General features: G+C 43.4%; 1 protein-coding gene across 1 annotated transcript in view; it reads left to right on the top strand.

Moving 5' to 3' along the window:
- The window catches only part of LOC114656470 (transient receptor potential cation channel subfamily M member 2-like), a 57,678-nt gene that overhangs the window by 1,266 nt on the left and 40,493 nt on the right, over positions 1–15,919 (top strand). The window contains exons 2-8 of the mRNA XM_051930461.1: positions 3,298–3,466; positions 7,529–7,709; positions 8,441–8,610; positions 8,736–8,913; positions 9,330–9,391; positions 10,751–10,951; positions 11,036–11,138. Of these exons, the coding sequence (XP_051786421.1) occupies positions 3,298–3,466; positions 7,529–7,709; positions 8,441–8,610; positions 8,736–8,913; positions 9,330–9,391; positions 10,751–10,951; positions 11,036–11,138 (1,064 nt within the window). The remainder of the gene's footprint in view (positions 1–3,297; positions 3,467–7,528; positions 7,710–8,440; positions 8,611–8,735; positions 8,914–9,329; positions 9,392–10,750; positions 10,952–11,035; positions 11,139–15,919) is intronic.

The raw sequence follows: 15,919 nt of genomic DNA, 5'->3' as shown, positions 1-15,919 counted from the left end.
CTTATATTCAAGTCAGGTCCTGCTGCCCCACAGTATACGAACAAGCCAGTTTCCCTTTTGGTTTGTGTGCGCCAATGATTTCCGCATGTGTTCAGTCTCTCCCTGTGCATTCTCTGTGCAGCGAGCGAGAGAGAGACACACAAGAGACACACACACACACACACACACGCGCGCGAGAGAGAGACACATGAGCGAGAGAGAGAGAGAGACACACACATGCGAGAAAGAGACACACACACGAGAGACACACACACGCGTGAGAGAGAGACACACAAGAGACACACATGCACGAGAGAGAGAGAGAGAGACACACACACACACACACACGCACGCGCGCTAGAGAGAGAGACACACACGAGAGACACACACACGCGTGAGAGAGAGACACACACGAGAGACACACACACGCGTGAGAGAGAGAGAGACACACACACGTGATAGAGAGACACACAAGAGACACACATGCACGAGAGAGAGAGACACACATGAGAGACACACACACACACCCGCGTGCGAGAGAGAGAGACACATGAGCGAGAGAGAGAGAGAGACACACACATGCGAGAAAGAGTCACACACACGAGAGACACACACACGCGTGAGAGAGAGACACACAAGAGACACACATGCACGAGAGAGAGAGAGCACGAGAGAGAGAGAGAGAGAGAGAGACACACACACACACACACGCACGCGCGCTAGAGAGAGAGACACACACGAGAGACACACACACGCGTGAGAGAGAGACACACACGAGAGACACACACACGCGTGAGAGAGAGACACATGAGCGAGAGAGAGCGCGAGAGAGAGACACACAAGAGACACTACTGTGCAAGAGAGAGAGAGAGAGACACACACACGCGAGAAAGAGACACACACACTTTGAAAACCCACACAAATCGCTCCAGAAACTCCTTTCTTCCTAGTGCCATACGGCTTTTCACTAAGAAATATCGGAGATAATGTTTAAGGTTTTGATATATATCCTGTTACCTTTTTTTTTTTGGTATAAATATGTTTTATCTAACTGCCTTACCTTAACCTTTCTTATTTCTATTTGTCTGTTTTATTTCATTCTGTCTGTTACCTGTTATTAGATGCAACTGAGAAGGCAAATTTCATGTTTTCCTGTGTAAACATGACTAAATAAAGAAACCTAAACCTAAACCTAAACACACACATGCAAGAGAGAGAGCGAGTGACAGAGATACCATATTGTTTTTGTTGACCCTCTTCTCCACTTACAGAACTAGTTTACTGTTTTTCTTTGAAATAAATACTCAAAAACATTTAACCTACTGATGCCTCAATTAATTTACGGTAATTTTATTGGTGTTTATTTTGATTATTAAAACTAACCAGTAGCTGCTGCATTTCCCACCCTAAGCTTATACTCGAGTCAATAAGTTTTTCCAGTTTTTGTAGGTAAAATTAGGTACCTCAGCTTATATTCAGCTCGGCTTATACTCAAGTATATACGGTACATGTATTTCTGTATTGTCTTCTTCTTTATAGAAGTTTCAGAGTATGTGGAATCCATTTCTGTGATTGGTTTTATAATTTGGGGGTACCTGATTAAATTAAAATTCTTGAATTCTTAGTGTGTGTAACATGATTCTTAACATGATAGATTGTTTTTATTTGTAAAATTGTCTTCATACTTCTATGTTATGCTTAAACCAGTTCATTTATCAAATAAAACAAAGCAGCAGTTGACTGGCCAGCTAGCCAGAGGGAACATAGGTGGGCTGAGATGAAAGGGCAGTCTGGCTAGGGAGAGAATGGGGGCCGAGTCGCATTGAAACAAGACTGGAATGAAGCGGGGAGTCGCCTTGCACTATGATAGTCCATTGATCTGGGAATTATGGCCAGGAAACTGAACTAAGAAAAAGACAGCGTAGCGAAGAAAGTCTCTCCCTGCCATTTTCCATCCATGGAGGAGGAGAAGACCACCTCCCTCTGTGGCCACATTCAGACCAGTCATGCTGGATCAAAGTCCACGTTGGACCAACCCAGACCAGAGAGTAACCGATAAGACAGTGAACCACCTGGTGGTCTCTGATTATAACCAACACTTCATATTTTGCTATTTTGGGAATATCTGCTATATAATGAAATGCCTTATAAGGTCTGTGTGTGTGTGTGTGTGTGTGTATGTCCCGTCCCCCCAAGCAAACTGATTGGTCATTTTGGCACTGGTGTTGCAATCGAAAACAGAAGTGCAAGCGTGAGACACACAAAGAAGAGTAAAGATTGAAGTTTTTAGAATGACTCAAGTGTTGGTTTTCACAAAGTGTGCTGCTTCAGTGTTTTTAGATCTTTGTGTCAGATGTTTCTGTGGTGTACTGAAGTAGAACTGCAAGCAGTTCAGAAGTTTCAAAGGCTTTTATTGACAATGACATGAAGTTTATGTGGCGCAGAGTCGATATTTGCAGTGTTGGCCCTTCTTTCTTTTTCAAGACCTCTGCAATTCGCCCTGGCAGGCTGTCTGGCAATCAACTTCTGGGCCAAATCCTGACTGATGGCAGCTGCCCATTCTTGCAGAATCAATGCTTGGAGTTTGTCAGAATTGGTGGGGTTTTGTTTGTCCACCCGGCTCTTGACCACAAGTTCTCAATGGGATTGAGGTCTGGGGAGTTTTCCTGGCCATGGACCCCAAATTTCGATGTTTTGTTCCCCGAGCTGCTTAGTTGGCACTTTTTGCCTTATGGCCCGGTGCTCCCTCATGTTGGTCACCAAACTGTTGTTGGATGGTTAGGAGAAGTTGCTCTCCGAGCAGGCTGGCCTGTCATGGAAGTAAAACAGAAGAAGGTGCTACCAACAGCGCCCTCACATGTTCAGAGGTGGAAATACCGTGGCCTTGCAGTTGCCTGTGTGTCAGACAGACGATATTAAAGGACAGTGTTGCACATCTTGCATTGTCCAAGTTTCCGGATAGCAACAAAATGTATTTTTTTCCATTTTTTTTGGTGTTGTCTTCAGCATCCTTTTTCACTTTGTTTTAGGGAGGAAAAGGGACGTCTAGGACACATTGCTTAGACTGATGCCTCAGCAACCTGGAACCAGATAAGCAGTAGGAGATGGATGGATGAAAATGCATTTGTCCAATCTCTTTGTATGTGAAGAGCAGCTTGATAGGGCGATCAGCAGAGAGAGAGGCTGGGAGGGCACTATACCATAAAGCTGTTGTGCTCTCATTGCTGACTTGCCGCCCTTAAGGAGCCATCCTGTGTTCACATTTTACCCACAATACATCAGCATCACCAGCTCCACTCTGTTTTTTAATTTTTTTAGGACAGAAATCTGCAAGTGTGGCCACACGAAGAGCATTCACTGTGCGGAGGCCTTCAACTATGTGGGACCACACAGTGATGACTGGCACCCAAAGACACACACCCGCAAAGTGCCCACTGATGCCTTTGGGACCATGAACTTTACTAATCTGGGGAAAAACAGTGCCAAGGTGAGTGTACCATGAATGTGTGGTGCTCAAGGGGTCTGGATTGGGTGAGTGCTGCCCCCATCCATGAAGCTGTAAAGTCCCATTTGAGCCTAGAAGGTGTTGCACGACATGACCTCTCATCCATGGTTTGAATCCTTCATCAGGGTGTCCTTCCATCTGTCAGCCCTGCTTCCTCTGTTGTCAACTTCCTTGGCTTGCAGGGGGCGCCATGTTTGGCGGGGTGAACTTTCACTCTGTGCCATTTAAGAGGGACAAGATGGCAGCTGTCTTGGTGTTAGTGGTGGCAAGTTAAGGGGCCTTCAGGAGCCTGTGCAGAAATGAAGAAACATGCAGACTTAAAGGCTGCTGGTAAAGTGGAGACAGCAAGATGTGAGTGTGTGTCATGACAAACTTGGAGCAGTTGTTTAATATATAATCCATCCATCCATCCATTTTTCTAACACTTGTTATCCAGGGCAGGGTCGCAGGGTACCTGGAACCTCTCTCAGCAATCACTGGGGACAAGGCAGGATCAACACCTGGATGGTCCATCCCTTGTGCCAATTTAGCAATGCCAATCCAGCTGACCTGCATGTTTTTGTACTGTGGAAGAAAACCGAAGCAAACACACATAGACATGGGGAGAACATTCAGACCCCACACAGGGAGCATCAAGAATGCAAACTACCACTGCACCACCATGCTACCAGATCAGGTCAGGTGAGGTTGGGGAGCATGCACTGTTAGCGCATTGCCACACTCACCCCGCGAAGAAATAGTTCAGGAACCTGGTTGGCAACCCTCCAAGTGGACACGCAGTCCAGTCCCACCATCCAGGAATGACCCTCAATCTGCCACAGCCAGGTGTTACGTGGGTGTCCCCTTGGCCTGGTCCAGCCACTCAGGTCCTCAACAATGAGGGTCCTGCAAGCCGGATCACCCTTGGGTAATGGCGCCACAAGGCCATAGTGCCATAACTGACAGTCCCTCACAATGCAGGTAATGTGCCTCATTCGGGACTCCGTGAGCAACACAAAGTCAAACCAGCGGAGCCCCAGGACCCTCTGAAGAGACACATGTGAAGGAGTCCAGTCTTCATCTCAGGTCACTGGATAGCATCCATGACTCGCAAACAAGAAGCACCAGGACTCTAAAGACTTGGACCTTCATCCTTTTGCTGAGATATCAGGAGCACCACACACCCCTTTCTAGCGACCTCATGACCACCTATGGTCTCCTGGTCAACACTCTCTCTACAGATAGACACACTGCTGATGGCTGTGCCCAAGAGGTCATTAAAGGCCTGGATGTTGGTTTTTATCAGGACATTCACAAGCCCAGACACTCAGACCCCTCACTCAGTCTCTCGAGACCCCCAATCAGAGCCTCCATTGACTCTGCGAAGATCACAGCATCGTCTGCCAAGTCAAGATCACCAACAGATGCCCCACAGCCGCTGGACCCCACAACTCTGCCAACCACCCAATCCATGCAATCATTGAACAGAGTAGGAGCAGAACACACCGCTGATGGACCGCCCAGAATCAACTGGGAAGAATGCAGAGGGTCTGCCTCCACTCTGCACAGCACTCACAGTACCAATGTACAGGCCGGCCATGATATCCAGCAACCTCAAGGAGATCCCATGAAGTCTCAGGATGTCCCACATGGCAGCTCGATCAACTGAGTCAAACGCTTTATGAAAATCGACAAAGGCTGCAAAGAAACTCTGCCGATATTCGTATTTGCGCTCCAGTAGAGCTCCCAGTGCCAGGATGCGGTCGATGGTAGACCTCTTGGGCAAAAATCCAGACTGCCCCGGTCACTGGTAGGTGAGCAAGTGATCACAGATCCTATTGAAGACGACCCTAGGAAGGACCTTACCCGGCACCGGGAGCAGTGTAGTTGTGTAACCCTGTAGTTGCTGCAATCCAGTCAATCCAGGTAGGAAGGACAGTCAGATGGGATGACACCCGTCTCCCAAATGGAAGCAAAGATTGCTTGCAATAGATAGATAGATAGATAGATAGATAGATAGATAGATAGATAGATAGATAGATAGATAGATAGATAGATAGATAGATAGATAGATAGATAGATAGATAGAAATGAAAGGATGTATATAATAGATAGATAGATAGAAATGAAAGGGTGTATATAATAGATAGATAGATAGATAGATAGATAGATAGATAGATAGATAGATAGATAGATAGATAGATAGATAGATAGATAGATAGATAGATAGATGCGAAAGGCACTATATGATAGATAGATAGATAGATAGATAGATAGATAGATAGATAGATAGATAGATAGATGTGAAAGGCACTATATGATAGATAGATAGATAGATAGATAGATAGATAGATAGATAGATAGATAGATAGATAGATAGATAGATAGATAGATAGATAGATAGATAGATAGATAGAAATGAAAGGATGTATATAATAGATAGATAGATAGAAATGAAAGGGTGTATATAATAGATAGATAGATAGATAGATAGATAGATAGATAGATAGATAGATAGATAGATAGATAGATAGATAGATAGATAGATAGATAGATAGATAGAAATGAAAGGATGTATATAATAGATAGATAGATATGAAAGGCACTATATAATAGATAGATAGATAGATAGATAGATAGATAGATAGATAGATAGATAGATAGATAGATAGATAGATGCGAAAGGCACTATATGATAGATAGATAGATAGATAGATAGATAGATAGATAGATAGATAGATAGATAGATAGATAGATAGATAGATAGATAGATGTGAAAGGCACTATATGATAGATAGATAGATAGATAGATAGATAGATAGATAGATAGATAGATAGATAGATAGAAATGAAAGGATGTATATAATAGATAGATAGATAGAAATGAAAGGGTGTATATAATAGATAGATAGATAGATAGATAGATAGATAGATAGATAGATAGATAGATAGATAGATAGATAGATAGATAGATAGATAGATAGATAGAAATGAAAGGATGTATATAATAGATAGATAGATATGAAAGGCAGTATATAATAGATAGATAGATAGATAGAAATGAAAGGAACAATATAATAGATAGATAGATAGATAGATAGATAGATAGATAGATAGATAGATAGATAGATAGATAGATGCGAAAGGCACTATATGATAGATAGATAGATAGATAGATAGATAGATAGATAGATAGATAGATAGATAGATAGATGTGAAAGGCTCTAGATAATAGATAGATAGATAGATAGATAGATAGATAGATAGATAGATAGATAGATAGATAGATAGATAGATAGATAGATAGATAGATAGATAGATAGATAGATGTGAAAGGCACTAGATAATAGATAGATAGATAGATAGATAGATAGATAGATAGATAGATAGATAGATAGATAGATAGATAGATAGATAGATAGATAGATAGATGTGAAAGGCACTAGATAATAGATAGATAGATAGATAGATAGATAGATAGATAGATAGATAGATAGATAGATAGATAGATAGATAGATAGATAGATAGATAGATAGATAGATAGATAGATAGAAATGAAACAACTCCGATGCAGTTGAAGTGCAGACTTTCAGCTTTAATTCAGTGGGGTGAACAAAATGATTACATAAAAATGTGAGGAAACTGAAGCATTTTTTAACACAATCCCTTCATTTCAGGGGCTCAAAAGTAATTGGACAAATGAAATGACTGGAAATCAAATGTTCATTTCTAATACTTGGTTGAAAACCCTTTGCTGGCAATGACAGCCTGAAGTCTTGAACTCCTGGACATCACCAGATGCTGGGTTTCCTCCTTTTTAATGCTCTGCAATAACGATGTCTTGATACAGAATTACTAACTTGCAGTATTTGAACAAAAATAAGTAAATGAAAACACTGGACTCTCACAATGTTTCACTATTATTATGTTAATGCCACAGAAGTTTTTCCCCTAATTGTGACTAACTGGCCAGGTACAGGTGGTCTCTGTCTTGTTCTCCTAACAGTCATTCTTGCCCTCACGTCACACTGACCATTGACCAACTGTCATTTCTCTCTGTCCAGTACGTCCGAGTCTCCGTCGACACTCCCCCCGAGAAGCTGTTTGAGTTGCTGACATCCTGCTGGCAGCTCGATGTGCCCAACCTGCTGATCTCAGTTACCGGAGGTGCTAAGAACATTGTTATGAAGCCACAGCTGAGGAATATGTTCCGCCGGGGCTTGATCAAGGTGGCACAGTCCACAGGTGAGCCTTTTGCTTTGTGTGACAGGAATGCAGTGGCTGCTGGACTAGAGTGGCGCTGCAATGAAGTGGCTGACTGATGCCAGTCTGTGATGGGATTGTGCCACTGATTACAGGGGTGACCTCAATATTATTGAGAGGGGTTCCTTTTGTGGAATTGGTGGCACTTTATAATAGATTCACTTATTTGCCCACTACAGTAGTGATGCCAGTCAGTATTGTGTTTGCCCAGGTGTCTTTACTGGGCCTCATATTCTGGGGCCATCCCAGTACTTACAGAAGTTTTCCTCCTTGTCATTGCTGGGCTGCCATACTTGGTGATGCCAGTCTAAAAGTTGACCACCACCTACATGCCGTGCCTGGGGTCACTTGAGTATTTAACAAGAGTGGTTCGATTTGCTCACTGAGGCTGGCATGGTGGTATGATGCCACTGTATATCGGGCATGCCCCTCACTGCCCAAGTAGGTGCTTGTGTACTGTTGGGACTCCATTATTAAATGGGTTGCCCCTGTTTAAACACTTGACCAGCCCTACCAGTTTGATGCCAGTCTATAGTGAGAGTTGCTGTCTTTACTGGGATGTTTTTTGCTGGGGTTTAACCAGAATGATTTTTTTTTGCATATTGTGCCATACTGCTATGGTGCCACCTTATAACTGGATTGCCCAGTGATTACTAGGGTGTTCATTCTGAGGTGACTCAAGTGTTTCATACGAATGCCCGTTTTTCCCACAGGTGCCTGGATTATCACGGGTGGCTCACATGCCGGTGTCATGAAGCATGTCGGGGAGGCAATGCGAGACTCTGCCTTGAGCAGTACGTCCAAAGATGGAAAGATTGTGGCCATTGGCATCGGCACCTGGGGGATTGTGTATAATCAGGAAAGTCTGATCAGAAGGCCAGGGGTAAGTCCCTGAGTAGCACCACAAAGATCTTTATCTCATAATGCCCTTGGTTGCTGTATGGTTGTCATTTGGCTCCAAAACAGGGCACCACTACCAGTAATCTGCCCGTATGTTTCATCTTTCAGAGCAGCTTGCCAGCAGAGTATGCCATTAATGAGGGAAAGCAGGGCCGGCTGTCCTTTCTGGACTACAACCACTCGCATTTCATCCTGGTTGACGATGGCACCCATGGCATCTATGGGGTGGAGATCATGCTGAGGGCTAAACTGGAGAAGTTTATAGCCAAACAGACCATAGGGAAGAGTGAGTTACACTTTGATTACTATTGGACTTATCCTCACCAGAATATTCATGATGGACGTAGGGTGGTGAGAGTGAATGGAGGAATCAGGTGGCACACTTGGACCACTGTCATTATTCATGTGTCACATCTACTCTTTCTGGACTCCACTGGCTTAACCAAGTGTCTTCTGTGGTCACATGATCCTTCCAGTAGTGGTCAGCCATTACACACATGGTGTTCTATGTAGTGCCTTTCAGAAGATGCTGTATGAAGGAATGGAGGTTTTAATGCACATTAATATGGCACAGTGTGGCACTATTGATGCCCACAGCTACCCTATGAGTAGAACTGAGGCTTTTTATTTAATGACTCCCTGCAGCTGACCACAAGCCTGGTCCACCTAAGGCTCTCACAATTTTATTTTCTTTTTTGCCAGGTGTTGGCATTAACATCCCAGCAGTGTGCCTCGTGCTGGGGGGCGGCCCGGGCACCTTGGACGTGAGTATGATGTTTAGTCAGGTGTATCGTGGTTGGGGTCTTTCCTGTTGACACTCAGCATGGGCAGACTTTGCTTTTTGGTGGACACAAATTTTGCCAGCCTCCTGAAATGTCAGTGACCAAAGCTGGAAAAGTGGGAGAGAGGGGACAATGGGGTCCTAGGATATCCCGTTCCTCTTATGAGGATAGCCTACAAGGTCATGGAGTTAGGCTGGATGGGGGGGTTCCCCTCGGTGTGCGGTGCGTGCATCCCTTGAGTTACTAAAATGGCACCCCCGGTGTCAATAGTGCATTCACTATTTTTAGACTTCAAGGGTGGAGCGGGGTCCCACACAGCTTGTGCCCCTTAATTTTCATAAACAGTGCCCCTCAGTTGACAGTGCCCTAGGTGGCTGTCTGTGTCACGTATTGGATTGACTTGCTCTTGGCCCGGGAATACAGAGCAGCCCCATCAATCCCAGAGAAACGCTATTAAATATTGTGTTAATACTTACTGTGAAAGGCGCTATATAATAATAATAATAATAATTCATTACATTTATATTACATTGTTGTAGAGAAAAGAGGTGAAAAAGGTCACCCATAGGCCTGCTGCTGTGGGAGCTGCTCCAGCTTACATCGTCCCGTCTGATTCAGAGCTGATGCTGCCCCCCCACACCCCCTTCCTTAATGATTGGACACTTAAGGGTTTCCTTTCATGCCAGTGCAGTGTCTGCCTTCTGACGTGATGTCCTTTCTCTGTGAACTGAGGTCTGACCATCTTAGCTTCCGGAGAGCAGGAAGTGGTGATGTGGAGGTCAGTCCTGCTGCGTTGTAAAGAGATAGACGTGTGGGGCAGTAAGCGTGTTATGGTGTCCTCAAGTGTGTGCCCATTGAGTTTATAGGGACTGGGATAGCCTGGGGGTGTGGTCAATAATTTTAATGGGGGTGTGGCCATTGGGTTAGAGGAGGTTTAGCCAATGAGTTCGCAGCATACCTTGATAGGTGTGGCCATTGAGCTCATAGGGATGGGAAACCTTAGAAGTGTGATCAGTGAGACAATGAGGGTGTGGCTATAGAGTTTGTGGGTGTGGCCATTGAGATAGTGGCGTTCACAATGCGCCATAGTAGATGTGGCCATTGAGGTCATGAGGGTGTTGAAGGCCTAGTGAAGTGCTCTGAGAGTTTACTTTGGTGTGGTCATTAGAGTCAGGGGTGTCATCATCGAGCTTACAGTGTGCCATAGAGGCTCTTTACCAATGAATTCTTGGAGGTGGGGTGTGGCCAGTGAGAATGTGGCAGTGGAAAGATGGTTCGTGAGATGGCCTGGTCTGTCCTTTCATTCATTCAGATGAGCTGCACTGTCCACTTTCCTTGCAGACCATCTACAACGCCATGCAGAACGACACACCCTGTGTGATCCTGGAGGGCTCGGGTCACGTTGCCGATGTGATCGCTGAGGTTGCCACCCTACCCCTTTCCCGGATCACAGTGGAACAGGTACAGAAACACCTTAAGACCTTCTTCGCCAAGGACTTTGACTGTTTCTCTGAGGATGAGATTATCGAATGGACGAAGAAGGTGAGGTACAAATCCAGCTTTACGAGTTTTCCCTTTTGTTATCCTGTTGCCTGATTTGCGTACCTTTAATTTCACTTTTTTCAGATCCAGGACATCATGAGAATGCCCCAGCTGTTGACGGTCTTCCGAATGGACAAGAAGGTCAACAAGGAACTGGACATGGCCATCCTGCAGGCTGTGCTCAAAGGTGATTGAGTCCTCTATTGGCTTCCTACTGCAGTCTGCTGTCCCTCAGCAAGATTCCTGTTTTCTAATAGCCATTAATCTTGACTTTATATGCACCCTTCTTGGCCACCCTGAGGTTGGTGTTGCTCTTACTGGAGTTGGCAGAGTCTTGTTAAAACTCACTGTGCCCACAAGACCTCCAGAACATGACAGGTTGGGCTTTCCGCCTGGTCACTCTCTGATGTGTCCACTGTTGTTCTATGTAAGCAGCAGCACCTCTGCCCCATGCCAGGTTTCTTGTGCCAAGCAGCTAGTTAGTGTGCAATGCCTCTAACACTAGAATTTTCCAGTTCTGAGTGTTTGTATTTTGTATTGCTTTCTATTCTTGCTTCATTTGTAAATGCACCTCATAGTGTAAAATGACATGAAAGGCACTCTTTAAACATCTTGGGGCTTTCAAGCTGTGGTATTAATCAACACTAGAATCCCTGAAGTCAGCAAAAAAACTCGTAATCCCAGGCCACCTTAAATTCCTTCGCACCCCTCATTAGCATCTTTTGTTTTGTCGATCAGCACAAGCATCAAGCAGCCTGCTATCCCCTCACCGCCGCAGCTCAACTTGGGTAAAATGTTCTGCCAGCTCAAGTCTTGTTTATCGTGGTGTGAGGTGCCTGGAGTTGTAGATGGTAAATAATTAATACATCGTTATTTGGAACACAAGCATTTCAGGTGTGCTCCGTGTCTACAATGATCTGTGTAAGTGTAGGATGACAGGAAATGTGAGAAGTGCAAGAAATGTTGAACAGATAACTAAAACAGAAACTTTTTTCATGTTATAGTATAATGACAGAATTCTGACATGAAGCGTAAAATGTGTGAAGACTGAAGTCTAAATATCAAATAAAACACTTTCATAAAAGGTATAACAAAACAAGTGCGCTTTTATTCAAGAACATAACCAAAGAAAAAGAAATCGGGTTAGGGGACAACGCTGACAGGACTGCTTGGGTGGTGCAGAGGTAAGAACTGCTGACTTGTAATCAAGAGGCCGCCGGTTTGATTCCGGGCACTTCCTACAATTACCATTTTGAGTAGTGAGCCCCTCTTATTGTTACTATTATACAATAAAAACATACATTTACTTTGAGTCTGTATCAGCTGGTGTAAATTTATGGTACGTGTAAGGGTTACCTTTTTTTTTTTTTATTCAGTTTTATTCTCCCAGTCACGTTCATGCTCACCCCGATCTAACACTGCTGTTTTCAAATAAAGATGTGCTATAACAGAGCATGAGGATGAGGGTCCTACATCAGAGAAAGAGAACAGAAGCTCTCCCTGTAAGAAATGTCCACTCACATATAAGAACAACGCAGCTGCAATGGGTGGGCCTCTCTGGTAATGTCTTAAATTGGTTTGAGTCCTACCTGGCAGGTAGGAAATTCTTTGTAAGTTGTGGTAATTATACTTCAAAGACACGATACTCTATATGATGTTCCACAAGGCTCTCTCCTGGGTCCGCTGCTCTTTTCGATTTACATGCTTCCGTTAGGTCAGATTATCTCAGGGCAAAATGTGAGCTACCACAGCTATGCTGATGACACGCAGCCATATTTATCAATAGCGCCTGATGACCCCGACTCTCTTGATTCACTGACAAAAATTCTTACTTGTGTTTCTGAATGGATGAATAGTAATTTTCTCAAACTAAATAAAGAGAAAACAGAAATTTTAGTGATTGGCAATAATGGATATGATGAGGTTATTAGAAATAAACTTGATGCATTAGGATTAAAAGTCAAGATGGAGGTAGAGAATTTAGGGGTAACTATTGACTCTGACCTGAATTTTAAATCGCATATTAATCAGATTACTAGGACAGCTTTTTTCCACTTAAGAAATATAGCAAAGGTTAGACCCCTTATAACATTGCAAGATACCGAGAAATTAATCTACGCTTTTGTTTTCAGTCGACTAGATTACAGTAACGCACTCCTCTCAGGACCACCCAAAAAAAGACATCAATCGACTGCAACGAGTGGAGAATAGAGCTGCTAGAATCTTAACTAGGAAAAGAAAATCCGAGCACATCACACCAGTCCTAGCGTCACTACACTGGTTACCTGTGCCATTTAGAACTGACTTTAAAATCCTGTTTATGGTTTATAAAGCCTTAAATAATCTGCTCCATCTTATATATCGGAATGTCTCTCACCTTACTCTCCAAATCGTGACCTTAGTTCTTCAAATGAGTGTCTGCTTAGAATTCCAAGAGCTAAACTTTAAAGAAGTGGTGAGGCGGGCAACCTTCTGCTGTTATGCACCTCAAATCTGGAATAGCCTGCCAATAGGAATTCACCAGGCTGATACGGTGGAGCACTTTAAAAAACTGCTGAGAACACATTACTGTAACATGGCTTTCTCACAGCTTCATCTTAGTTTAATCCTGATGCTCTATATATTCAATTAATTATCATTATTATTCATGGTATTCATATTCAAAATCCGTACTAGCCCCTACTTTCTCTTATGTTCTTTTTCCGTTTTTTTTTTTTGGGGTGGCGACCTGCACCACCACCACCTGAACAAAGCACCGTGATGTCCTTACACTGATGGATTAAAGGCCAGAAGTCCACATGACTGTCATCATCAAGGTTTTCCATGAGAACCCTGAATACCGTCTGGAGTTTTTTCTGTTTTTTCTGTCCTCCCTGGCCATCGGACTTTACTTTTATTCCATGTTAATTAGTGTTCCCTTATTTTAATTCTTATTTATTTTGTCTTTTTTTCCCTTTCTTCATCATGTAAAGCACTTTGAGCTACATATTTGTATGAAAATGTGCTATAGAAATAAATGTTGTTGTTGTTGTTGCTGCACCAGGCGTGAAGGCGAACGATAGCACCGTTTGGATACAGGATGAGGTCAGGCATCATCCTGCCAGTCGGTCTGCCCCACACGTGTCCTTCAACCAAACAGCATGGCTTACAGAGCTCATCAAGGTATTGTGCAAAGTTGTGTTTGCAAATGTGTTGTGATGGTCTTTACATGAAAACATGTTAGTTATTTCAAAGCCACATCAAATGTCATTTACCTTGATTTATTTACTTGTCTTCCTACAGCGTAAAGACACGAGTAGACTGCAGAGCTTCCTCTGTTTGATCGTCACGGGCACACTGACACAGTACATGTGCAATGCCACTCCTTATATAGGAAATAATCAGTTACATAAAGTGTGATGGTAGCTTCCACCTGCAGCTCCAGACACTTCAGTACGCGAGCAATGGTACCAAGAATGCAGTCAGACACTGCACATAAAGCCAACACATGGCACTGTCGGATCTAAACATGAGCGTGGAGAGTCGCTTGTGTACTGAAGTGTCTGGAGCTGCAGGTGGAAGCTACCGTCACACTTTATGTAACTGATTATTTCCTAAATAAGGAGTGGCATTGCACATGTACTGTGTCAACGTGCCCGAGTCGATCAAACAGAGGAAGGTCTGCAGTCTACTTGTGTCTTTACGCTGTAGGAAGATAAGTACATAAATCGATCATTCGATCTGGCTTTTATATTAATATGAATGTTTTTCATATAAAGACCATCACAAAACATAATCACAAACTGGACTTTGCACGATACGTTGGCGAGCTCTGTAAGCCGTGGCTTTTTCTTTGAAGGACAGGTGTGGGGCAGACTGACTGGCATCCAAACAGTGCCATCTTTCACCTTTACGCCTGCTGCAGCTGCGTTGTTCTTATATGTGAGTGGACGTTTCTTGCAGGGAGAGCTTCTGTCCTCTTTCTCCTCATCCTCATCCGAGCTCACCTCTGTTATGGCACGTCTTTATTTGAAAACAGCAGTATCAGATCGGGGCGAGCGTGAACGTGACTGAGAGAAAAAAACTGAATTAAAAAAAAAATGTAATAATAATAATGCATTTTATTTATAGGGCACTTTACATTAGTAGTAAATCTCAAAGTGCTACATAAAAAGTTGAAACAAAGGCAAAGCAAGATAAAAACAGAGATAAAACAACAACAATTATAGCATTCTTGTTAATATGTTTTCCTAAATAGAAAAGTCTTTAGCTGTTTTTTACAATCTGCTGTGTTCTCAGGCTCTCTGGTAGGACATTCCAGAGCTGTAGAGCAGCGGCCATAAAGGCTCAGTCACCCATTGTATGAAGTTTGGTCACAGGGGGGCGAAGGCGGTGGATATTTGTAAAACGGAGGTTTCTTGTAGTGGATTGTAGTATAAGGAGTTCCTTAAGATATTGTGGAGCATTTCCATGGATACACTGATGATTAAATAGAGAGAGTTTGTATTCGATACGGAGATGGATAAGGAGCCAATGAAGTGACCGAAGGATTGGTGAGATGTGTTCATATTTCCACACCCTCATCAGGATTCTTGCAGCACTATTTTGAATTTGTTGGAGCTTTTTGAAGGCTCTTGCTGGGGACCCCGATTAGGAGTGCATTACAATAGTCCAGTCTGGATGAGACAAAGGCATGAACCAGCTTTTCAGCATCACAGAGGGAGAGGTAGGGACGGAGTTTGGCTATGTTTCGGAGATGAAGGAATGCAATTTTACAAAGGTGATGGACATGTGTATCAAATGACAGATGGGAGTCTAACTTGACACCCAGATTTGTAACAGAAGAGTAGAGGGTAATGGTACTGTCAGAAAAGGAAATACAATTTACAGAAGAACGAAGTTGATGGGGGTGCCAATTAAAAGAGCTTCAGTTTTAGTGCTGTTCAGCTTGAAGAAGTTCTTGGACATCCAGGCCTCAATCTCATCCTA

This window comes from Erpetoichthys calabaricus, chromosome 8 (assembly GCF_900747795.2).
Source record: "Erpetoichthys calabaricus chromosome 8, fErpCal1.3, whole genome shotgun sequence".
NCBI classification, from domain to species: Eukaryota; Metazoa; Chordata; class Cladistia; order Polypteriformes; family Polypteridae; genus Erpetoichthys; species Erpetoichthys calabaricus.
This window is presented reverse-complemented; position numbering and strand designations above follow the sequence as displayed.